The following is a 26,060-nucleotide window of genomic DNA, read 5'->3' as shown; positions in this document are numbered from 1 at the left end:
CGGTATAAACGGTATACGGTATAAACGGTATGAATTTGCTCTACGGTATGGATTTTGACTATACCGTGTAACCGGTAGTGCAGCTCTAAAATAGCAATGACGTCATGTAACCACAGCGCGACTATTTCACTCGCATTTGCCCCTAAAAATAGATAGAATTAGTCATAGATAATAGATATGTGCAAACTGGAAAAGTTATTTAGGAGGCTTCGCGCAGTGGGCGTGCCAGCCCCTACCGCACGCATGCAAACACGGGTCTAGTAGTCTAGTGGGACGGGACACGGAAGGACGGCGGCGTCTCCCTGAGCTAACGTTAGCTTAGCTACCGTTACAAAATGACCCAGTCAACTATTCACTTTTAGTTTAATACATGATGAGGCATTGTCTAACCGAACGGTATCTAGTCGGCCAGCTACCGATAGCTCCTGACATCAACAAACGCTCCACAAAGTCTAGTAGAGACGTGTGTGCTAGCTGTTAGCTCACGTTAACGCAAGTTAGTTCACCGTTCAAAACGAAATGTCCCATTGAACTAAATAATTCACTGAGGCGTTGTATTAACGTTATATATCCGGCTAGCAGTAGCTACAGATAGCTCCTGATATCAATGTCTTATAACACTGATTCGATGCGTATTCGAGCTGAGGGCTTGCTGAGCACAGTTAGGTAACGTTATACCAATACAATAGGGTCCAGGTGCAGCGCCGGAGAATCCTGGCCGTAGCTCTGCTCGAGGCTACTCGAGTATAGGTCCAGGTGCAGCTCCGGAGAATCCTGGCCGTAGCTGGAGGCTACTAGAGTACACACAGACAGTGGAGCTTGTTGCGTGGTGGCGATGTCTCGCAGATAATACAAGTACAAGTCTAATTATATAATATATATATTTTATAAAAAAAATAAAAAAAATTATATAAAATTAAATTAAATTTTTTTTTATCAAAAACGATGATACCGTGATATATACCGTTACCGTCTATGCTTCAAATTATACCGTGATATAAATTTTAGACCATACCGTCCACCCCTAGTTTGTTTGCACACCTGCGATCGTTCCGTCATCGGGGACGCTGATTCGCACCCAAAACCACCTTTTCAAGTGGTCCCGGCAGCCTATTCTTTATTCCCAGCGGAAGAGTGCTGCCGAGTGCTTCCGCGTTTTCCCTGATTGGCTGCGACACGCCCCACGGCAGCCGCAGAGCTTGCGACATTATGTAGCCGTAATCCCCGATGTTTTTCATTCGACGCTTAGCTCAACTGGTATGCCGCCGTGCTGTGGATCCTGCGGTCCGTTGGTGGCAAGTTCGATTCCCTTCAATTTTTTTTTTCTTTCTTTTTTTAACATGCATTCTTTCGCCGGTTAAGTTTAGGCATGTTAACTTTAAGCATTGTTTCGGAGTTGGTTATGGTTAAGGTTAGGCATTGTTTCGGAGTTGGTTAAGGTTAGAAGTAGGGATGTCCCGATCGCCTTTTTTTGCTTCCGATCCGATCCCGATCATATGATTTTAAATATCTATCGATCCGATCGTTTCCGATCCGATCTTTCACATTAGTAATCAATTTTGACGCATTTTTGTCAGAAACTGGCAGAGTGAGACAAGCCCATCTGTTGCCTATAATAGGGCGCGAGAGCGGAGGCTTTTGTTATTACATTCACCCTGAGAAATGTGCTTCTGCTTCATATGAGAAATATTAAAAGTTTCAATATATGTTTGCACATTAGTATACATTCAGTGTTCGACTTACGTAATGGTCCATTCTGGTCTGAAACGCCGATGATAATCCTCAGTCACGTAACGTTATCCTCCAGTTGAAAAGTTAGTCTGAAAACTTCGCCTCCAGCCTGCTGCTTCATGAGTTTTTCCTCCACGCGGAATCTCCTCCTTGCAAACATTGCAACTGGCTTGACTCTCTATTTTAAAATGCTTAGTTCCAAACCTCTGACATTAAGTCTAGCTGCTCAAGTCAGTGGATATTAACCGTGTTTCGGGAGCGACGTGTTGTTGTTGTGATGTGGTCGCGACTCGCGTGTAGCGTGTAGCGTCTAAATTAAAGGGAATGTTTGTTGCAACGGTGAAAATTAAAGGGGAATGTGTTTGTTGTGGATAATTATTCTGCTCTGTGTGACAATAAATACATTAATGATGATATATTATATGTAATTTAAAACCAAAACTAAGGCCTCCGTATGAGTTTAAGACGTGGACATGGTCATGTTTGTTGAATAAAATTTTTCTTTTTTTGACTGCCGATTTTTATTATTATTTTTTCCCGATCCCCGATACTCTGAAAAGCACGTGATCGACGCCGATTCCGATCACGTGATCGGATCGGGACATCCCTAGTTAGAAGGGTTAAGTTTAGGCGCTGTTAAGGAGCTGGTTAAGGTTAGAGTTTGTCTTAGAGAATGGCAATATTCTTTCGGAGTTGGTTATGGTTAAGGTTAAGGTTAGGCATTGTTTCGGAGTTGGTTAAGGTTAGAAGGGTTAAGTTTAGGCGCTGTTAAGGAGCTGGTTAAGGTTAGAGTTTGTCTTAGAGAATGGCAATAGACAGCCTATTTCCACACTGCCGCTCTCTCGCGCTGCCGCGGTCACATGGGCGTCGCAGCCAATCAGGGAAAACGCAGAAGCACGCGACGCACTCTTCCGCTGGGAATAAGCTACACGCGTCCCGGCATGGAGCGAATCAGCGTCCCCGGTGACGGAGCGGAGCGTTCTCATCAGGTATTTTGGGGCGATTGTGCTCGGATTCGACCCTGGATGGCTAGTGAGAAAGCCCTCTAAAATTTGTGAATGGCAGCAGGTCCCATCAAAGGGTGTTTGAAAGTGAGCTGACACAGGTCTCCTAGTCCTAGTCCTTTTCTTTCTCTTGTTAACCCTTTCACTGCCGCACTACCAAATGGTTAACCCTTTCACTGCGACAATACAGAAGGTTAAACCTTTCACTGCCATACGGCAAAGGCTTAACCCTTTCACTAACACCAGGGGTGCGTTGCTCATGGGACGGGGTTGCACGCTGTGCAACCGGCTATGTGAGCAGAAGCACATGCACGGATGTGCACGCGCATGCACACAGGAATGCGCTGCACTCTGATGCGCTGCACTCGCTAAGTACCCACCTGGCTACTTTGCATAACAATAGCGCAGGTCGTCAGGTGTGTTCAAATGCAACTTGTGAATGAAATGTGTTACATTCCATTCGTAGAGGCAATTGGGCATTGTCTTTAGTTTTATGCGCATGCGCGGGAGCGCGCGTGCACATGGCGTCATTAAAACACCATGCAACCAGCTTTGAAATCAGCAACGCACCCCTGACTACCACACTACAGAAGGTTAACCCTTTACTATCACACTACAGATTATGACCCCTGTTCTGTGGTACTCTGCCTGTGCTATGTACAGCATGTATAGAATGCAGTGCTAAATAACTATATATATATATATATGTGTGTGTGTGTGTTAGTGACTTGGTTGAAACGTGATTCTGGAGTGATACCAAGTGGAAAGAAAATATATCCAGTGCGTATGGCAGGCATCCTCGAAATTCTCCCCTATCTCATCTGCAAGCAGTGCTCTGCCTGTCCGGCTGCACTACTGTCTGTGTCTGTCTACTCTGGTCCAATCACATTCAGCGTCCCGTCAGCATCCCCCCCCCCCCCACCCACAGTCTGCGAATCAGAAACAGAGTAGGGGAGTAGGGCGGGTCTTCACGGAATGCGTATCGTCTCTTTCAACGGGTCCCAGTCAGAGCGACCTACTGTACCCGGAGCTGCTAACTGGCTAACGTTATGAGAGCTAATGTTGGTACCTACTGTACCCGGAGCTGCTAACTGGCTAACGTTATGAGAGCTAACGTTGCTACCTACTGTACCCGGAGCTGCTAACTGGCTAACGTTATGAGCGCTAACGTTGCTATCTACTGTACCCGGAGCTGCAAACTGGGAGCTGCTAACTGGCTAACGTTATGAGAGCTAACGTTGCTACCTACTGTACCCGGAGCTGCTAACTGGCTAACGTTATGAGAGCCAACGTTGGTACCTACTGTACCCGGAGCTGCTAACTGGCTAACGTTATGAGAGCTAACGTTGCTACCTACTGTACCCGGAGCTGCAAACTGGGAGCTGCTAACTGGTTAACATTATGAGAGCTAACGTTGCTACCTACTGTACCCGGAGCTGCTAACTGGCTAACGTTGGTACCTACTGTACCCGGAGCTAACTGGCTAACGTTATGAGAGCCAACGTTGGTACCTACTGTACCCGGAGCTGCTAACTGGCTAACGTTATGAGAGCTAACGTTGGTACCTACTGTACCCGGAGCTGCTAACTGGCTAACGTTATGAGAGCTAACGTTGCTACCTACTGTACCCGGAGCTGCTAACTGGCTAACGTTATGAGCGCTAACGTTGCTATCTACTGTACCCGGAGCTGCAAACTGGGAGCTGCTAACTGGCTAACGTTATGAGAGCTAACGTTGCTACCTACTGTACCCGGAGCTGCTAACTGGCTAACGTTATGAGAGCTAACGTTGCTACCTACTGTACCCGGAGCTGCTAACTGGCTAACGTTATGAGAGCTAACGTTGCTACCTACTGTACCCGGAGCTGCTAACTGGCTAATGTTGAGAGCTAACGTTGGTACCTACTGTACCCGGAGCTGCTAACTGGCTAACGTTATGAGAGCCAACGTTGGTACCTACTGTACCCGGAGCTGCTAACTGGCTAACGTTATGAGAGCTAATGTTGGTACCTACTGTACCCGGAGCTGCTAACTGACTAACGTTATGAGAGCTAACGTTGGTACCTACTGTACCCGGAGCTGCTAACTGGCTAACGTTATGAGAGCTAACGTTGGTACCTACTGTACCCGGAGCTGCTAACTGGCTAACGTTATGAGAGCTAACGTTGGTACCTACTGTACCCGGAGCTGCTAACAGGCTAATGTTGGTACCTACTGTACCCAGAGCTAACTGGCTAACGTTATGAGAGCTAACGTTGGTACCTACTGTACCCGGAGCTGCTAACTGGCTAACGTTATGAGAGCTAACGTTGGTACCTACTGTACCCGGAGCTGCTAACTGGCTAACGTTATGAGAGCTAACGTTGCTACCTACTGTACCCGGAGATGCAAACTGGGAGCTGCTAACTGGCTAACGTTATGAGAGCTAACGTTGCTACCTACTGTACCCGGAGAGGCTAACTGGCTAACGTTATGAGAGCTAACGTTGCTACCTACTGTACCCGGAGCTGCTAACTGCCAACCTTATTATTATTATTATTATAATCGATTCTAACATATTCAAATCGATGCATCGAATCAAACACATTAGAATCGATGCATTTCTATTCATCGATGCATCGTTACACCCCTATAACGTATTGATGATAATATTAGGGATGTCCGATATTATCGGCCTACCGATATTAAAATTAAAAATGTGATGTCAGAAAATATCGGTATCTGTTTAAAAAGAAAAAAAATCTTTTTGTACGACGCAATAAACGCCGAATGCATATTGATTCTTGCGTCTCGAAAGCGATCCAACACTCTAGTGTTTGTCTGGATCCACATAACAAGATAGCTCTGCCCGGAAGATTTTCCCCGATGCACAGAGCGCCCCATCCGGTTTAGAGTAGAGTGCAACTTGCCCGAAATCCACCAGGCGGCGGTATTGAGGCGTTGCAATATCAGACAGAGTCCAGAGGCTCCCACAGCCTTGCTGGATGAATTATGAATGCCAATAGCGAATAAAGGAAATAACAATCATAAAAACGAGTAAACTCGTTGTTTGGCGTTATTAGATTGGCGGCCAATAACGAGTATACTCGTTTTTGGCGCAGAACCAGTTAAAGATAGGGATGTGTCACCTTGTTTGTAGAGCTATATCTATATTCTATATTATAGCTATGGATACAATACTATGGTAATTTGACAGTAACTATCTTCTGTCCAAGATGCAAAAAAGAATACATTTTTTCATGAATACGTTCACGCGTTATCCCGTGGTGAATATAAGTATAGTTTCGGAGTGATCCGGGCTAATTCCTGGGAGGCTGTTATAGGGCGCATCGTGAAGCATTGGCGTTTCATCCCTGGACAACACGCTACTTATCCAAATCAAATGTATATAATAGGTATTATGTTTCATCATGAATGCATGAAAGGGGGGTCGTTTCTGATGCTTTGATATGCCAGTAACGGCATTCGTTGTGAACACTACACACGCTGATCAGCTGGATCGGTATGAAAACATTGTACGATCAAGCTGGAATTTACGTCAGATAGTCCTTACCTTTGACCAGGGCTATTCCAAAAATAATATTCCAATTGTTTGATCACCATCTGGTCCATGACATAATCCGGCACAACACATGCATCGAGTGTCCCGGACAGTTTTTTTCTTTTGATCTACTTTTTCTCCCCTCTTTTTTTTCCGTATTTTTCTCCCATCCCAATTTAGTCGTTATGCCAATTCCCTTCCTGGTCGTTGCACACTTTTGCCCCCTACTGTCGGCCTGGGGAGGGAGAAGACTACCACATGTCTTCCTCCGATACATGTGGAGTCAGCCAGCCACTTCTTTTCACCCGACAGCGAGGACTCTCACCGGGGGAGTGTAACACATGGGAGGATCACACTATCTCCCCCAGAACCCTTCCCTGCTGAACAGGCGCCCCGACCGACCAGTAGGAGTCGCCGTTTACAGCGACCAGGATTACATACCCCACCGGCTTCCCACCCGCTAACACTGCCAATTGTGTTAGTAGGGACGACTGACCAAGCCGGAGGTACCGCTGACAGCTGGATTCGATCCCAGAGTCTGTGCGGTGGTAGGCGAGCGCTTAGTCCGCTGCGCTACCCAGCCGCACCTGTCCCGGACGCGTGTAGCTTTTCTCCAACGCGTCCGTGTTTCCGGGTTCCCGTTTTGCGCTCTGATTGGCCAGGTCATGTGACATGTGCGCCAATCGTGGGACGGCAAGTTCTGCGCCTATTTCCGGGTCGAACAGCCTGCAAACGACCTAACGCCTAGTTTATCACTGGTTAAGCTTAGGCGACTCTTTCGAAGTTGGTTAAGGTAAGAGTTTGGAATCAGGGCAGGCGTTCTATCGCCATGCTCTAAGACAAACTCTAACCTTAACCAACTTCGAAAGAGCGCCTAAGCTTAACCAGTGTAGAAACTTGCGGTCCCACGATTGGGCGTACATGTCACATGACCTGGCCAATCAGAGACGCGGAAACACGAACGCGTTGGAGAAAGGCTTCAAGCTTCCCGGACACTTTTCAATGTGATGGAGTGAACCTCTAGGCTTCCCTGTACTAACATTCTGCGCCCGGAGGGATTTAAATGTAACACACGGTCTGGAACAGAACTCTCGATACTGCCACCTAGGAGGATCTGGCCGGTACTGCACCCTCGGGTCCCAGTATGCCTTTTAACGGCAACATACAGGTCTGTGACATTGAATAGAATATTAAAATCGAAAAAAAGGAAAAACTATCCAAAAACGTATATATACGTTATTTGGCCCTTAACACTTTGAATGCCGACGATGACTATTCTCGTTTTATCAGACCCCCTGTTGAGTGCCGACGACGAGAAATGTTGTTTGATTTTTTTTATTAGCGATCTGAATTCATATTTCATCAACCGAGTCTCCCGTTGGTACAGCAGCCCCTCCGGGAGCTCAGATGGGAAAAAACCGCCCCCTATCGTCTATCTCTGTGTAACTGCAGGTCAGTCGATTAGACTGGGAGATCCCTGTGGGATCTGTAGAGGTGGAGCCAACTGGCTCCATTGTGCTGGCGAGCCGTCTGATGATGAGGGATCTGATCGCGAGACGGAAAGCAGCCTGGAATATATATTTACAGCAGCCAATAATCAATCAATAAACGCGATCGATATTTGGAATGGCGATCAGGAATTGGAATAATCTTTTTGGAGAACATCTGATCTAAGGTAAGGAGTCTATGTTACCAGTCTTGGGGTAATCGGAGCTGTATTCACTGAGATAACAGTGTGTCCCTATGTGTGTATGCGTGTGTGTGTGTGATCTTGAGGAAACGAGAGAATAGATTTTTCAGCCCGCCTCTATAGCGTGCATAAGTACACATATACCATCAATAATCTAGCGTTTATTTGAAAACTATTCATAAATAGGCCGATAAATGACAACGTGTCTAGAGTATTCGAGAATATTCCAATAAATGCCGTTTATGGGGGAATCTTTCAATTTTCCGAAAATTTTCTAGAGAACGATAGCTTTTCAAAATGCTATAAAAAGGATATGAACCGATTAAAAAACAATTCGTTTCGACAATGTTGACTGCAAACAAGTCATTGATAAGCGACGGGCAGATTAGACACATAGCCATAATTTAAAACATAGATTAGGCGTTTTTAACGCTAACATTGAAGTGGATGATGGCATTCAACGGGGTAAAAAGGTAAACAAGGTCGGCACTGATAGTGTTAACGGTTGGCGCGCAAACACGTATTTATACGTTGTTGGCCCTGAATGAGTTAAGCACTGAAAGGACCTTGTGCGAACCCTGTTCACCATGACATTTTGCAATATAACACATTGCATCAGTTTGAAAACATTGTTGGCGTTGATCATTCTGTTTAAAAGAATAAAAGAATAACTGTGTGCATTTCTTAGAGACAGACGGCTGTTATCCAGTTTACTTGATCTAGCCAAACAGCCCCCAGTGAAACGGCTGTTAGTTAGTTATGTGGCCCAACAGCAGGGGCGAACTGTCAAAATGTATACAAGTAAAAATGTAGAATATCTCAGTTGTGACAATACTGCCCTCAGAACAAAGAGCAGTATATAATGAGATCGGAAAATGAATATCTTAGTTGTGACAATAATGCCCTCGCAAAAAGGTGCAGTATATACCGAAATCAGAACATGTTGTATGCAAATGAGCAGACATGGCCACCAGCACAGAGACAAACACAAGGGAGCAAGTAGTGGTGCACCCAATAAGCGATGATAATTTGCACCCTTAAATTACTGTCTAATTACTTGTTGTAGATTATATTACTTAAAAAAAATTACAGGAGTCAAAAGTTTTCCCTGACCAATGTTAAATGTAAGGCACTTTGAACCAGGGGTGGGGAGCGGCTCTGCAGCCTGTAAAGACCTTCCTCACTCACCTTGAAGTTGGGTGAGAAGTAGCGGTTAGCTTTGTCTTTGTTTGCCTTGTCCAGGTCGTTCTTTGTGAGCGCCAGGATGAGGTAGTCCCTGTCGCTGTCCCTGCGCTCTGCACTCTGGGGCGGTCCCTGTCCCTGGCCCGGCCCGGCCTGCTGGCTGGCCAGGCTGTCCACGTCGTTCACCACCGTCCCGTTCTCCACCTTCTCCCCACCCTCCTCTGGTCCGGGAATGAAGAAGGTGTTTACCCAGAAATGAAACATTTTGTCCTGGGTGAGGGGGGAAGAGAGGAAGAGAGGTGGATGAGTGCCACGTGACTTTATCCATATTAAAAGCACTGAATCACTGTGGTTAACCAGACATTAGACAAGTGTTGCACAATGTTGTTCGCACTTATGGAGATCGTGGAAATTAGGGTAAGGAGAAATAAGCCCCTTTGTGATCGACATAAAGCAGTCATCAGTGACATGGATTAATCAAATGAGGTTAAGTGACTGACATGTGGCAAAAGCCCCTCCACCAGATCATAGAGTATGGACTTCTAGGACTAGGGCTGCACAACGGTAGGAAATTAACCATTTCTATCGTTTTCTTTGTTACCCAAATGAGCTATTCTCTATAGCCTTTCAGCATTTATGGGGCCATTTAGCAAAAAAATAACAAAAAACATCCTTGAAAAAATGACGTAACATCTCATTAATTATAGAATTATGACATGCTCTGGTGGCCTACAGTAACTTAAGCTTAAGTTCTTTTGATGGTCCTTTTTGTCCTCCCCCCCCCCCCCCCCCCCCACACCAGGTGCATTTCTTTTGACCTATAATACCAAAATTCAGGGGAATTGTATACACTTGCAGCAAGGACATTTTACTACAGATAATGCCCTGCTGCACGAGTCTGTACTACTCACTACATGCCATATATTGGTGGACACTAGGGCTGCAACGATTAGTCGACATAATCGACGACGTCGATTATAAAAAATCGTCGACGAGAAATTGTTGCGTCGATTAGTCATTCAAAAAAATTCAAAAAAAAAAAAAAAATTTATTTAATTTTTTTTTTGTGCACTACCTATCTTTGTGAGAGTGGCTTCTCAGGGTTCCAGACAACATCATAACATGCTGATCCCATAGCAAATTCTGGACATTGAAAACATTGTTCCCCTGCAGGAGATGATGATCAGACTAGACACACAATACATTACACACGCACTCCTCTCACTCACACACAGCGATCAGAGTAAGACACACACATACACACTCCTATCACTCACACACAGCGATCAGAGTAAGACACACACACATACACACTCCTCTCACTCACACACAGCGATCAGAGTAAGACACACACACATTCACACTCCTCTCTCTCACACACAGCGATCAGAGTAAGACACACACACATTCACACTCCTCTCACTCACACACAGCGATCAGAGTAAGACACACACACATACACAAATTACACAGTACACACCTCTCACTCACACAGCGATCAGAGTAAGACACACACACAAATTACACAGTACACACACTCCTCTCACTCACACAGCGATCAGAGTAAGACACACACACACGGACTCCTCTCACACACAAACAAACGTTATTTAAAGTACACTTCCACTTTAATTTGTATTATTTAATTTATTTATCTTGTTATGAGTGATTGCTGTATTGTTCTTCAAATACATTTTCATTTAAAGTGGCTTAAAGATCCAAATTCAAATGTTTCATGAGTCATTATTTTAATTTGCTATGGGATCATCATGTTATGATGTTGTTGTTTGGTCCTGACAAGAGTCTCAAAGTCTGGGGTGATGGTAGACGAGCAACTCTGAGGTCATGCTCAATGTCCAATCTGTTCCTCTGCTCTGTCTTCAGCTGGACCAGAGCTGAGAAGCCACTTTCACAAAGATAGGTAATATATTAAAAAAAAAAAAAAAAAAAAAAAAAAAAATCCTTTTTTTTTGTTTGTTGTTTACATTGGTTTTCGATTAGTCGACTAATCGAAAAAATAATCGGCAGATTAGTCGACTTCCAAATTAGTCATTAGTTGCAGCCCTAGTGGACACATGAAGTGGTGTCATAGGAACGCTAGGACACCCATTCATAAAACTGTGCCATGAATAAACACTTCTAGAATCGAAATAATCCAAAGAGAACACAATATAGTAATTATTACATGATTAGCTGATTGACATGTGCTCATAGGCATCTATGAAAATAGTGGCACCAAAATATTTAACTGATTTAGTAAATTTCTTTTTTAATGAAATTATCAACAGTCATATTATGAGAGTCCATGCAGTTCTCAGCAACACCTGGTGTATCACAAGAATGGACCCATCTCAAACGCCACCCTCTTTTTCCCCAATCGTCTAATCACAAGTAGTTGCTTCCCCAAGGGTCAACGTGGAACAAGAAAAGAGTGCAGGGTTTGAGATAGGTCAATAGAACAAAGCCCCTCCTGGTGCATCAGTAGATTTAGTAGAGGACGCAATGCAGCCTCAATATTCTCACAGAAAAGGTTCTTAGGAGACACCACTTCTTACAGCATTATTGGTCTCCCAGTGTTAAAAGTGGATGCCATTATCAAAAAATTCTCACCGACACATCGCTTTGTAATTCTAGGTTTTTCCCTAACCCAGTTTTGTTTTAATTATGACATATCATGGCGGCCAGGTGAATGAAGCAAATCAGAGCCTCTGTAACTCAACAGACGAGGGAGGGGGGGGGGAGACAACAACACCACCAACCTTCTTCATCATCTTATTCTGTTTGTGGAAGAACTCCACCTTGATGTCGCCACAGACGGGCAGTGGCTGTGGGAATTCAAAAAACATGTGCTTGTCCTCACGCCGCGTGTGAGCCGGGTTGGACGTATGAATCTTCACTTTCAGCTGGTACACCACAAACTGGGGATCTGCAAAGGGTCAATGTTGCAATGATGCAGGGGGGGTGCACGTTCATCAAGAGATGGAGGTAGAGATAGAGAAAGAAAGGTAGAAGCAGACAAAAGAGGAGCAGGGAGGGAATCAGAGAGCAAGATGGGGAAACCGCTATTAGTATAATGAGTTCGACAGGACAAAGCAACCCCAATAAAAACCCATCTTATCAACCCACCTATATTTTTACAAAAAGGAGGAGAGGGAGAAAGTAAAGAGAACACAAATATGACACCCAAAAGAGACCCAGCACCAAAAGACATGGGGACCCTATTCTGATGACAAGTCACGCTTTTTGGTCCAGAGACCAATGCAACATCTACAAAGTTTGAACTTCCTCTTGGGAGGGGTGCTTGGGTTGGTGGGTCTTCATACTGGGAAGCCGTTAGCGTTTTACACCTCCTTATCCTCCCCACAGGTAGCATGATCATGTCTACTGCAGGCTGGTCCTGGCGGCTCTGGGGCCAAATGACAGCCGAGTATGAATGAGATGATATAAGAACGGATGAAAGGCTCATTTACCCCAATGCCAATTCCCTTTCTTGAAGCCCTGAGGGATCGGCTCGCTCCTGTTTTTAACGGTACCTTCCCCTTAGAGAGAGAGAAGGAAATGGTCACAAATGGCCTGGCTCGGCCTCGCGGGGGGGGCTCACACAACACAGCAGGCAGGAACACATGTATGTATATATACAGATATCAGTTATATAGTTACACCTACACAGTTTATATATAAAAAAAAAAAAAAAAAAAAAGGACATATTATGTGGTTCTAAATCAGACAGGCATCCAAACTCAAATCTATTAAACAAAAAGGCCCCTGGTATATTGGAAGATGCATTCATATTTTAAAAGATAAGGGTGAATAATGTATTTATAGGATTCTTAATTTACATTTTATTTTTCATTTAATGTGTGCTGACTGAATGAACAAGCGGTTAACGTGAGATGTCAAGGCATTCGTTAACAGACTGATCATGCTATCAAATGAGCTTCTCTTCCAAAAACAGGCCTCAAGTTCTTTGCCCATGGTGGGCTACGGCAGGAAGCTAGCAGAGTGACGTGTCCGTCTAGAGGTCAAACTCAGAATAGGGTTCTTCTTCTTAGAGGGAGTGTTAAGAGGGGGAAAGGGGGAATACAGCAAGGGCAGGTCCAGCACATTCAGGTGTTAGAGGAGAAGAGACCAGAGATATCAAAAGAGGAGGACGAGGTGCATGTCCGACACCAATATATTCAAATACATGATAAAGCATCTGTGACCGACAGGATTATCTAAATGGGATTTTCTTTTTCCCCCCCTTTTGGACCAAAATGGAGCAACATTCATTTCATTACTGCACTGAAGAATATAGCTGGTGGCCACATTGCACAGGAAAAAAACATGCATGGCGTTCGATTACAAGGAATGAAGGATATTGACTATTAGATTCAATTAGCTACTAGACAATTTGTAACATCTGTTCGGACATTGTACTCCATTCAAAGGGCAGGGCGATATGAAAGAAATGGAATTTTCGTCCCGATATATATATTTGTGCAAAAATCACAAGATAAATAATCCAATTGCGTGCAAAAGTGTGATATCAAACCAAAACTCATTTTCAAATAATATCACCTCAAATATTGAAGATCAATTTTTTTTTAATATGTAGGATACAAGTTAAAATGAATTCTCACTCATTTAAATGACAGAATTGTGTGCAACAATATCACAATTTAAAATCACAATATAGCCCTACCCTTTGATAATGATACAATATAGCTCAAATTCCATTTTTCTAGACCTGTAAGGGATACACCTAGTCAGGCTACTGTAATGCACACAGGAAATGTCCAAGCTCAATGAATAACGTGGGTGTTAAGCCAAATTTAATTCGGATGAATGAGGGTGTAAAAAAAAGGAATAGACCAAAGTGATATGGTCGACAATCATTATTATTGTTGTGAGAATTCCAACATGATAACTTGACATGTGCTTCAGACAATGTCAATATTCACCCCCTATTCTTAAAAACTATTTTCACCAACCCTGGCCTTTCTGATTGCGGTAAAGAATTGAAAACAGTTGCTCCATTCTAATCATTAAGAAAAGGCACTTCTGACTTTAGCTTCACAACTTTGGCACACAACAACTAACTACAGAAGTTGACCTATGCCCTAGTGCTAGACGGTAGTGTGGGTGGGCCCAGCGCTGAGCATCCAAGGCCCTGGTTCCATTTCAACAGCAGTGATATGTGCTTTCTGAGTTTTACGTTGAATATGAAGAGTGACTCACTGCAGGTTCCTCCGCTGAACATGGGGAGCGTCTCGAACACCATTTTGTGGAAGAGGAGCGCCACAGGCTTGTACTCGAGCTGGTTCTTCAGTAGGTAGCTGTAGTAGTAGACATAGCGGCGCTGGCTGGGGATCGTCACTCCCTGCAAAAACAGCAAAAACCATTTAGGCAGCTTAGGAAATGTACATTTTCTGTAGGGGGTCTGCTTTTCTGTAGAGGGTCTTCCGTCTTTGTAGGTCAATGGGTAGAGCGATTGGTGCTCCGAGCACAGCGACAACGCTGGTAGGGTTAGGGGTGCGATTCCCACTGACTGGGGCCACCCATACAGAAGAATTATGCAGTCGTTCCATTGTAAAGTGCTTCGAGTAGTACTTGTACTAAAAGAACGCAACCATTGTGAATCAATATGTGGAGAGTCGCCACATTATTAATCCTTTTCTTTACATCCATAATACCCATTTCAGTGGCACAAAAGATCAAGCCAATGGTAATTTCGCACTTTGGGATTCCCTCACAATCGAACAACAAATATTTTATTTCTACCACATTCATTCAGCCACAGTGGACCACAGCAAGTACACAACCAGCACAACTAGGCAAAATCAACTATTTTTCCTCAAAAAGCTCCCAACAAGCATAGGACTCGCCGCTTAGAAGCAGTGCTTTAAATCACAATTCAAACACAAACTGCTTCAAACCTACGAGATGCACTAGCCACTAGGCACCAGAAACAAAGTTAAGAGCAACAGCGATGGCCACAGAACACACCGTTGCTACAATTGGAAAAGGAAATCGCCCGTTTTCTCTTTTCTTCTCATAGATGAACTACCGACCTTCTTGTCCCTTGTCCTGACCTCCCCATAGAAGTCGAGTGCCTCCTGGGCCTCCAGGAACTTGGCGCGGTGGAGCAGGTAGGCGCAGATCATCACCCCCGTGCGGCCCTTCCCCGCCTTACAGTGGATGGCCGCCACGTGATTGTCGTCTTCGCTGAGCCACTGGTCCAGGTCTTCGCAGAACGGCTTGATCAGCTCCAGCTGAGGCGGGTTGTGGTCTTCGAAGGGGTACTGTGCAACTGACGAGGAGGAGAGACACAGCAGGATTGGAAATCCACAGAGACACCATGATGTAGGCAAGAACATCGGGAGATACAGAAAGTAACCCACATATTGGGGAAGAAAAGTGAGAAAGTGGACAGGAGTGCAGAGGGGAGTTTAGACTTAGAAAACGACCTTGCACTGACCATATTCACACGGTGGCAATTTTGCTCTAATGTCATGCTCAGGTTGGGTTATTTTCCACCCTGTTCCCGGGGCGGGAACCATGTGAATATGGTCAATGGGTCAGGCTTTCAGGACAGGCCAAATGTGAGATGGTAGAACAGTGTGTGGTGTGTAGCATGTGAGGGACGGCCTACCTCTGCAGTTAAATTTGGCAGCATCGTAGTGTCTTTCTGCACAGCTGAAAGGAGGACAAAAACCAGTTAGCATTCACACAGATTAGTTATCTAAAAAAAATAAAACATGAGGTAGAGGCCATGGGATATATTGTGGAAATACTTACAGGTTGTAGATTTTGTAATGGTTTTTATGTTTTGAGTCAAGAAACCTGTCGCAGAAAGGAAGAGCACAGCCAGTCAGAACAAGCATTGCAGGTACGTCCACCACACAAGTCAATAAGCAAACCTTTCTTTTTTCTTTTTTTATTATTGATCTTTTTCCCCCTCCATTTTCCTCCGATTTTCTCCCATCCCAATGTTAGTCGTATGCCAATTCCCAATCCCTTCCTGGTCGCTGCGCACTTACCCCCCACAGTCAGATCATCTGGGAGAGTGGAGGCTATCACGTGCTTCCTCCGACACACGTCCAGCCAATCAACCGCTTCTTTTCACCTGGCAGCGCGGATCCTCCCTGAGAGGGCGTAGCGTGTGGAAGGATCACACTATCCCACTCAGGGCCTATCCGCGCTTAGCAGGGGCCCCGACCGAACTGTAGGAGTCGCTGTTTACAACGACCCGGACCCACCCCGCCAGCTTCTCCCACCCTCTAATACAGCCAATTGTATTAGTGTGAACGGCCAGCCAAGCTGGTGACAACCCCTGTGAGCTGGATTCGAACAGGCGAATCCAGCTCACAGCTTCGGGGTTGGTGACGAACGTAATCTCCGCTACGCCACCTAACCGCCCCAAGCAAACCTTTCTTGATAAGTTTGATGTATGGCTGGATGATATATCGAATATATCACAATATTCAGAGATTTATTCTCCTCAATAATATATACAGTAGGGCTGAGCCCAAACGTTCGAACCTTTGTTCGTTACGTTGGCATTCGAATTCTAAATCAACATTTGAATTTTTTTATTTAAAAAAATACTAATTTTAATCAGATTACCGGTAATCACTTTATTCAAATTGAGGATTTAGTTTGAGGATATTTATTTAGAAAATTAAAAAATAATTTGAACTTTTTTTTAATCAAAAACAAAGGTTCGAACGTCCGTTCGAAAAACCCTGACGAAGTTCGAATCCGAAAAACAGGCTTCAAGAACAGCCCTAATATACAGTATATCAAAATAGAGTTATAGGTGTAGAAAATCAATGCAAGATGATGCCATTTATGATCACACCATGAGTAATTTAACATGTTTGACATAACTTTTTATCCTGAAATTTTGATAATTTTTATAAAATCACAATTCACAATGTAAGAAATAATTTAAATGCCACAATACGACATACATTTAAATATGGATATATTGTCCAGCCTTCATTAGCTAACATTCAACCCGCTTCATTTCTCCTATGACAATATCCAAAACATAGCTGAAGAGGTGGTCACACACACAACTCACCGTACAACATCGTCTATATTGTTTCTGTACACCCCTTCGAGTCTCTCTGCAGGAAAGCCCATAGCAATGATGTTTGGATAGATATCTGTTTAACGAAGGGTCAAGGAGACAAGACAAGGACACTGTGCATCGTATGTGCGGAAAAGGAAAAGCTGTTTCTTCAGAGATCACAAATAACACCAGGGCTGCTGAACCTTGCAGAGGCACCGGACGCAGCATCTCCCAACGCCGCGGTCAGAGTAGGTAAGGGTGGAACAATTAAAAAAGTGAGCCCATTTGAATACTTGGGTCAAAAAGGTCAACAGATCGTATTCTTCCATTTTGACCAGTTTAATTTTTTTTTTAAAGATTAGTCTAATTAAAAAGGATACAAATGTTAACCAGCAATTATTATATATGCAAATGTTTTGCCTAAACCCTTACAGCAGTTTATAGATTAGATCAAACATTCAATTAATTCCAATTAACTGTACAGATTGATGCAGTTGAGAGTTCCACATCTACAGAATTAAAAAAATATATTTTATTATTATTATTATTATTTTTTTTTTACACACACTGCGAACACACAGGTCTACTCAGACACTAATATAATATTAATTCCCGGATTTGCCACGCAGCTACAACCACCGCGTGCTGTAAGAAGAGCCGTTACAACATAATTACACAGGCCAAGTGCAGCGCCATGTGAAAGCCGCATTTCAGCCAATGTCAATACAGGGGGTGTCATTGTACAGATATGGATAGATGAGAGGCAAGGAGGGAGGGGCACACTGATCAGTCAGTGTGTGTGTGTGTGTGTGTGTGTGTGTGTGCGTGCGTGTGTGTGTGTTGTGACAGATGGCCTGGACTGTGAGAGCAGGCAGAGTACAGTCCTCCAGGCGGAGCTGGGCCCACATGTGGGTGCACTAGGAGAGTCTCCGCTGCTTGACCTGCATGTATTTTTAGAGCCCAAAGTTATATTGAGATCGCAAATGTTGGGCTTATCTCTCCTCCTGCGAGCTCAGCCAAATCACAGGGACTAATCGAACAGATTGAATGCGAGCGCCGCAGCGAGGCGTCAGGGTCTCCGCACAGTTTGAGAACGCTTTTTAAAAACAAAAGATTGGAAATCCTTTAACGCGAACGCGATATACCAGTGTGAGTACTTATATGGGATAAAGGCACAATTTAGTTAGTTTGTTTGAATGCAGCTGTTGCAGCCGTCTTGACACACTCTGGGATGGACGAGATATGAGTGGATGTCTGCATTTGACAAACTACACACACACATTGCCACCACAAATCACTTTCCCAACTGCACCTCCTTGCTCACGCTACACCTTGTCAGCATGCTTTAAAGATGCTTTACATCACCAAGCCCGGGGCCATATTCCAGGCTAGGCAGAAACATCGTAACAAATTATTTTGGGATATTCATATGATGTTTAAGGCCGACACACACAACCAATTCAATATTGCGTTGCGTTCAATGCAGTGAACAGAATAATGGAGCTGGTATGCATGTCTTCTCATAAGTAACTGGTTAAGTTGAATACACACGTTGCACTACAAGGAGACCCCACACCAGGACACAGAATACAGAGGTGTAGAGAGACACGACAGGACATTGCTGCAATCAGAGGTGTAGAGACAGGACAGGACATTGCTGCAATCAGAGGTGTAGAGACACGACAAGACATTGCTGCAATCACAGGTGTAGAGACACGACAGGACATTGCTGCAATCAGGTGTAGAGAGACACGACAGGACATTGCTGCAATCAGAGGTGTAGAGAGACACGACAAGACATTGCTGCAATCACAGGTGTAGACACGACAGGACATTGCTGCACCCTACCTATAACTGAAGTGCACTCGTCGACATAAGCTGTGGGATTCCACACTTTAACCACTGACTAAAGGGCAACCTTTTCTTACATTTCCTGTGTCAGTGTCAGAAATAGAAACGGCTCAACATTTCTTCATCCATTTTTTCTGTATTTTTCTCCCATATAGTCCCATCCCAATTTAGTCATGCCAATTCCCCCCTCCCCTTCCTGGTCGTTGCTCGCATGTGCCCCCACTGGTCGGTCTAGGGAGGGTTGATAGATACTATCGCATGTCCCCTCCAATACATGCGGAGTAAGCCAGCCACTTCTTTTCACCTGCCAGCGCGGACTCTCATTGGTGAGGTGTAACGTGTGGGAGGTTCACACTACCCTCACCATCTCCCTTCCTCGCTGTGCAGGCGCCCTGACCGACCTGTAGGAGTCGCTGTTTACAACGACCAGATTACCACCCTTCGGCTGACTGCCAATTGAGCTAGTATGACGGCCGGCCAAGCCGGAGGCAACGCTGACAGCCGGATTCGATACCAGTGTCTCACGCGTTGGTGACGAGTGCTTAGTCCGCTGCACCACCCGGCCCCAGTTTTTTATTTTTTTTTTTATCTTTTTCTCCCTCCTTTTTCCTCCGATTTTTCTCCCATCCAAATGTTAGTCGTTATGCCAATTCCCAATCCCCTTCCTGGTCGCTGCGCACTTACCCCCCACAGTCGGTCTGGGAGAGTGGAGGCTACCACGTGCTTCCTCCGACACACGTCCAGCCAATCAACCGCTTCTTTTCACCTGGCAGCGCGGATTCTCACTGAGAGGGCGTAGCGTGTGGAAGGATCACACTATCCCACTTAGATCCTATCCGCGCTTAGCAGGCGCCCCGACCGAACTGTAGGAGTCGCTGTTTACAACGACCCGGACCCACCCCGCCAGCTTCTCCCACCCTCTAATACTGCCAATTGTATTAGTGTGAACGGCCAGCCAAGCTGGTGACACCCCGAAGCTGTGAGCTGGATTCGAACAGGCGAATCCAGCCGCTCCGGGGTTGGTGACGAACGCAATCTCCGTTACGCCACCTGACCGCCCCCCCCCCCCCCCCCCCCGGCCCCACATTTCTAATTGGATGCGTCCCTTTTCATTTCCAGCAGAACTTCTTTTTCCGATGCCAAAACGTTTTTTGTTTTGTAAACTAGTCGGAAAGATTTTACAATGGCCATCTCCTCAACTTCGCCTGTTTGCACTGATGATGCAAGAACACAAGAGACTCTGCACGCATAAGAGCATAGTTTCATCAGTAGATCTGCTGCTGCAGAGAAAATTAATTAATGCTGGACATGTGATCAGATGGACACATTTACAAGGATCAATACAATTCCAGAGTCACTTGGAAAAGAAAACTGAACAAATGACTGCCTTCAATAAAACAATGTCAGATGGATTCAATAACCATCCTAATGCTTTCGGGAACATACCAAACTATTGCATTAATTCAAAGGAGCTCAGGAGCAAATCTATGGCATTATTATTTGCATAATGCCTCTGCCTCACTACTTCCCTGTAGCTCCCAACATAGGAGCCTGTCTATACATACTGCATCATAATAAACTACATTAATGCCTCAAAGACCTAATTAGGAACCAAATGCAAGCGCTCTATGCCATTTAATAGGCTGCCACAATCCTTGGACCTACTGGCAAAGTGATTCCAGTCAGACTATTCTAAGTGTTTTTAAAAAGCTCCAGTCCTCCCTGGAGAGCTTCGGCCCAGGGCACAGGGGGCTCGCTCTCTGCAGCTGGGAGGAAACGCACACGCAGGACCCCCGACGGAAGTTCCTTGGGAAAAAATAAATCAAAAAAAATCTGCCGTTTCAGGCACGCCTTTTCTCCAAAGCCAGCCCTGCCTCAGCTCTGTGCATATACGCCAAATTCACCACTGAGAGAGCAAGAGAAGGGGAAAGCGAGAGAAGAGGAAAGGGAGAGAAGGGGAAAGGGAGTGGGAACGAGAGAGCTGAGGGAGGAGGGGGTGGGGAGACAGGAAAGGAGGAGAGGAGCTGAGGAAAAGGGGGCAAGTGAGAGAGAGCAAGAGAATCATAGTGGGAGCTGTAAAGAAAGAGAGCAAGAGAGATGTTGGGAGGGAGAGAGAAAGAGAGGGAGGAGAGAGAGCACTCAGGCAGCAACGCTGATACAAGATCACTGGTGCTCTATTTTAAGGGCAATTCCCAGAACTGTGATACTGCATTACATAACTGCAGAGGACCCATATTGTTTTTAGACACCACGCCAAAAACGATTAAAAAACAGCATAGTCCAAAAGGGCCCAAATTTCAACAAAGGAAACTTTCACAGCGACCGCCTGTAATCTAGTCTTCAACCGCTAAAACAGGCATCACTTGGGTTTGAATGGCGCACCTCTCACACCGCAACACCCATCTAACAATCACACCAGTGACAACAATCAGACTCATCAAAACCATGTGACGGATCAGAGATGTAGGGCAGTGTTGTAATTCACATGCCGTCTCCTTGCCAGACAAAGATCATGCTTTGATTGCATCGTGTTTTTTTCTCTTTCCCTACATAAGAGTGACATTGATAATCCGGCTGTCTTTTGTTTGAATGCTATTATAGTATAGTTTCCCCATGAATACAAAGAAGACAAATAATAAACGACATCCCTGCAACGTTAACACAAGTCAGGTCCTGAATTAGGTAACTAGTTCATAGTGCCAAACTGATAATGACCAGAGCAAATAATGCCAATAAGTGCTCTGACCTACTTAATTCTTTACTTGCCACAATCAAGCTAGAAAACGCCTAAGTGTGACCTTTGTTGCCAAAAACGTCTCTCAAACACCCTGCCAAGGTGTTCTGATATCCTCATACTATGTCAAATGAACATCATTAATATCTTCCATGTGGCTAGCCCACCTGATACAAGCTGCAAACAGTACCCATCAAGGCTAGTCACAGATTACACTATGCATAATATTGGTAAGCCACACTAGACCCCGTTTGGTTGAAAAGCAATATGTAGCAGAAGAACCAACTTCAGTTAACCCTATATTAATCATGCATAGTCATTCATAAACTGGAATGAACATGTCCTGCAAACAAGGGACTTCAGAAATGACGTTATATCAGAAGTGTGGGGGGTCATATTATTTGCCTGAATATACAGGACTTTGCTCTGTAAAAGGCCAAGAATAAAGTAACATTTTAATTGTGTTTGTTTAAGTTGTGTGTCCACTTCTATTCACCGACTTATGGACATGATCTCGTGCTAAAACAGAATATTTGATGCTTGCATATCTATACTGCATAACACACTGAACGTGATGGCATGTTCCTAGGAACATGGGGAAAGGACTAAGCTACTTGCTTTTTCAGTTTAACTCTGGAATAAGACTAATTGCTGCGACTTGGGGAAATACAATTTCATAACCTATGTATTCCATGTCTGTGTAAATATTAAAGTGATCAGCAGTCAAGTTGCATTCTCTGTTGTATTTTCGAATTAAATATAATTTAGATCCTGCTCAATGGCAGCCTGTTTTGGCAATAATTTGACTCTCTAACATTAATGCTCATTTTTGACAGATCCACCATCTTTCAAACATGCTTGCTGTGCTGCTGTCTAATCATCAACTAGCCAGCTAGCTACCGACGGCTAAGTAGCAACGGGGGCTAACTAGCTATAGGTCTATAGCTGTGCCAGATGACATTTTGCTTGTGTAATAATCGTAGAATAAATATAGTCAACGAATATGCCAAGTGTTGTGGAAAATCAGGAATATAATAATAAAGGATACACGTCAAGTCCAAGTCGAAGCCATCCTCCTGATACCTCCTTTTGTTCCGGCTGACCATTTCTTTAATAATCGCAGCCATTGTAGCAAAGTGACAGAGGAGTCTTTATGGTGGTTGTGTGAAATTGTGAAAGGAAGTGCGTTGCTAAGTGCTCTTCACCCGTCTTCTCGCTCTTTCTCTCACTGGGTTTGGATGGTGCGGCTCCTCGCAGAGAGACGGGCGGGTTGTCGTCGGGATTAGAACGGTTTCTTCTGGATCAGAAAGACGGGCCTTGCGCTGCTGCAGCTCCTCCGTGCAGAGGCCCGACTTTCCCCCAAATCCTGGAATCTCTTGTCTTGCTGCAAACACACCCCCCCGAAAAAACGCGTCCAAAGAAAATACATGCAATTATCCTCCCGCCGGCAAACCTCGTTAGACGACACGGTCCTCCAGCACTGGGCCCCCTGCTCGAGTGTAGCCGCCGTGGTTGTGACACAGCGGGGCGAGAGAGAAGCCCGTCTCCAGTCACTCGGACGGCAGCTAGCTCCGCCTGCTAGCTAAGCTAACCAGCTAGCACGGCTAAGCTAGCGACAATAGCTAACGACGTTAGCCCCCTTTTTTTTATTATCCAAAAGCCTCCCTAACGAATCAACATGGTCGTCGATTGATTGCCCAAAAAACACATCTGGGAAAAAAGTGACAGGCTCCACCGTGAATGTATATTTGACTATACAATAAAGATCACAATAAATCGGCACGGATTCGTTTGACAGTTAGGTCCCGCCGGGGAATCATCTTGTTTCTCCTCGCGTCGCTCTCTCTCTCTCTCCAGCTGGACTCTCAGGCTCCCATCATGGCCGAGGCTCCCACCGAGGAAAAAAGAAGATAGAGCCGGCTATGATTTTTAGAACAATATCCCGCCGCCTTGGGTATTATAGTTCCACACAGCAGAGCTTGGTGTTATAAAAAATGCTATTTTCGTCCATATTTATTACCCATTTGACAATAAAATAGCCATACAAGTGATTGTTTAAAAAAAATTAAATCATAAAAATGGGTGATGATAAAGGAGTTAGTTATTTTGTCGTAGCGGATGAACACACAGTCAGGACGTATATGCAACGCTCCCTTCTGTCAAAGTGATCACGTGGTGTGTCTGTAATTAGGGAAGTTTCCAACATAATGTCACTTTTCGCGGTTTAAACTGTCATTTCAGGCTGTAACTTTACTCACACAAAGTATCTATGTATCTTCTTGTCATTCTTGCATCCCTTTAATCTAAAAGAAAAAAACAAAAAAAATGATAGAATAGTTGCTGTTTTGAAAGCATCTGCAAATTAATCATAAATTATACAAAATAGATCATAACATGTAATTAATCACAGACCTTTTTTGTGTTATTACATCAATATCGCAATTAAATTGCCCCCCCTCTCTCTCTCTCACGCGCGCGCACACACACACACACACACACACACACACACACACACTATAGTCCCAATTTCCCACAGTAGGCTAGTTTGCTCTCCTTCAAGGCATGTATCAACTACAAAATATTGGTGGCAGGGGAAATGTAGCTTACAGTCTGCTTGTGTTTTCAAGTAGCCAATTTTTTTTAAAGGTTATACGTTTCTAAACAAAAGAGTATCCAATTATTATTTCAAATCTATACATATTTTGATAGGCCTGATTTGCCTTTAGTAGGCTATAGGCCCATCGCCAATCAAGAATGAGTCCCCCAGACACCAGACATCAGTGTTGCATGGTTCAGGTGACATCTTGACTCTTATGTACTCTCCTGCAGACCAATAAAGCTATATTCTGCAAAAATAGCATCTGGCTAACTGAGGTTTGAAATTCCCACAGCACTGGCAACATACCTAGGTATCTGCTACATACAACGTGCAACACTTTTGCACGTTGTTTTACACAAATCCTCATAGTCAGATATAGTGTCACATTCTATTTATATCATTCCATTCTCCCATATCTCATATCACTTGTGCAATACTGTTGTATACACTCTGTACATAGTGTTATATCTCTTACTTATTCCATGTTTATTTACTTTATTCTCCCTTTATATGATTAGTGCTCTAAATACGTCTAGTGCTCCTACTACTGAGCTGACCCGTGAACACACATTATGACAAATAAAAGAAACTTGAACTCGAAACTTGAACTTGAGCTTGAACTTGAAGTGTTGCTGTGTCACTGTTATTAGAAATTGACTGTCGTATACTGAGGCAAAGGCTATCATGAAGCAGGGACAGCAGCTGCACAGCGACATCACTAAAGAAATTGACCTTAGAAAATACAAAGCAGGTGCCTTGTTTTATTTATTTTGTCTTATTTTGGGAGGGGGGGGGTAAATTGGAGTAATAATTTATTCCTACCAATTGAAAGACTACACACCTGTTTTGACTTGGGTTGCAGAGGTATGGTGGGTTATCATGAGATGGAAAAAGTTTGAAAAGGGGAGATGCTGTGATATAATCAAAAGGGATCTCAAACTGGCAAAGTATTCCACAGACCTGCAGAATAAAATTTACATCCTCAGGGATTTACACCTACTACAACCATTTGGTACATTCTTACCGACATGCTGGATGTAGTTGGGTTTTATAAAGCACTGAGGGGTGCAGTTAGTAGATTTAAACAGGGTTACCTGGAACACAGCAGATTAAATGATCTGATCCCCTGTAATGCTAATTGGAAATCCTGCTCTTAAAAAAGAGAGACCGGTCCTCCTCATGGAAGAACTCTCATCTCATAGCAATGTAAGCCCTCCCAGCAGCTTAACTGGCGTGGTTCATCAGTGCCTCAAGTACATCGGACCATCTCTCCAAGCCAATCTGAAAGAAAGATCTCCTTGATCCATCAAGCTGTTACAAAACATGTGAGTGTCAAGAGCTGAACCAAGTCCTTATGCTTCTTTACAATCTATGCACATGTTCACAAAGTACTGTGTATTGGTGTTGAATGTTTGTTCCAAAAAAAATGCACTGACCCAGTTTACCAAATCATATTGTTGCACTTTGGATATCATGTGCACCAGATGTCAGACCAACATGAGGGACACTTCAAACAACGAGACTGTGACTGTGTGAATAGAAGGGTGGAAGTAATCAAAGTTCCTTATGCACATCGTATCTCATCAATTTAGTCAGTTTTAGGGATTATTGAAGCAGGTCTAAATTACTGCACAGCATATAGGCATCTCCACAGATAACTGGTCCCCCCC

General features: G+C 44.2%; 1 protein-coding gene across 2 annotated transcripts in view; it reads right to left on the bottom strand.

Moving 5' to 3' along the window:
* The window catches only part of LOC311234221 (phosphatidylinositol 3,4,5-trisphosphate 3-phosphatase and dual-specificity protein phosphatase PTEN), a 43,234-nt gene extending 19,557 nt beyond the window's left edge, over positions 1-23,677 (bottom strand). Inside the window, exons 1-9 of one of the 2 annotated variants that reach the window (XM_084321346.1) lie at positions 22,840-23,677; positions 17,216-17,300; positions 15,928-15,972; positions 15,782-15,825; positions 15,201-15,439; positions 14,368-14,509; positions 12,618-12,686; positions 11,907-12,073; positions 9,154-9,417 (exon numbers count right to left, since the gene is read on the bottom strand). In XM_084321346.1, the coding sequence (XP_084177472.1) occupies positions 9,154-9,417; positions 11,907-12,073; positions 12,618-12,686; positions 14,368-14,509; positions 15,201-15,439; positions 15,782-15,825; positions 15,928-15,972; positions 17,216-17,300; positions 22,840-22,918 (1,134 nt within the window). In that variant the 5' untranslated portion in view covers positions 22,919-23,677. The remainder of the gene's footprint in view (positions 1-9,153; positions 9,418-11,906; positions 12,074-12,617; positions 12,687-14,367; positions 14,510-15,200; positions 15,440-15,781; positions 15,826-15,927; positions 15,973-17,215; positions 17,301-22,839) is intronic. The other variant, XM_084321347.1, reaches the window with a different exon arrangement.
* Between the last annotated feature and the right edge of the window lie 2,383 nt (positions 23,678-26,060).

The sequence above is a fragment of the Notolepis coatsorum genome (genome assembly GCF_963971535.1).
Source record: "Notolepis coatsorum genome assembly, chromosome: 9".
NCBI lineage: Eukaryota > Metazoa > Chordata > Actinopteri > Aulopiformes > Paralepididae > Notolepis > Notolepis coatsorum.
The sequence above is the reverse complement of the archived record's forward strand: the minus strand, read 5'-3'. Positions and strand labels throughout refer to the sequence as shown.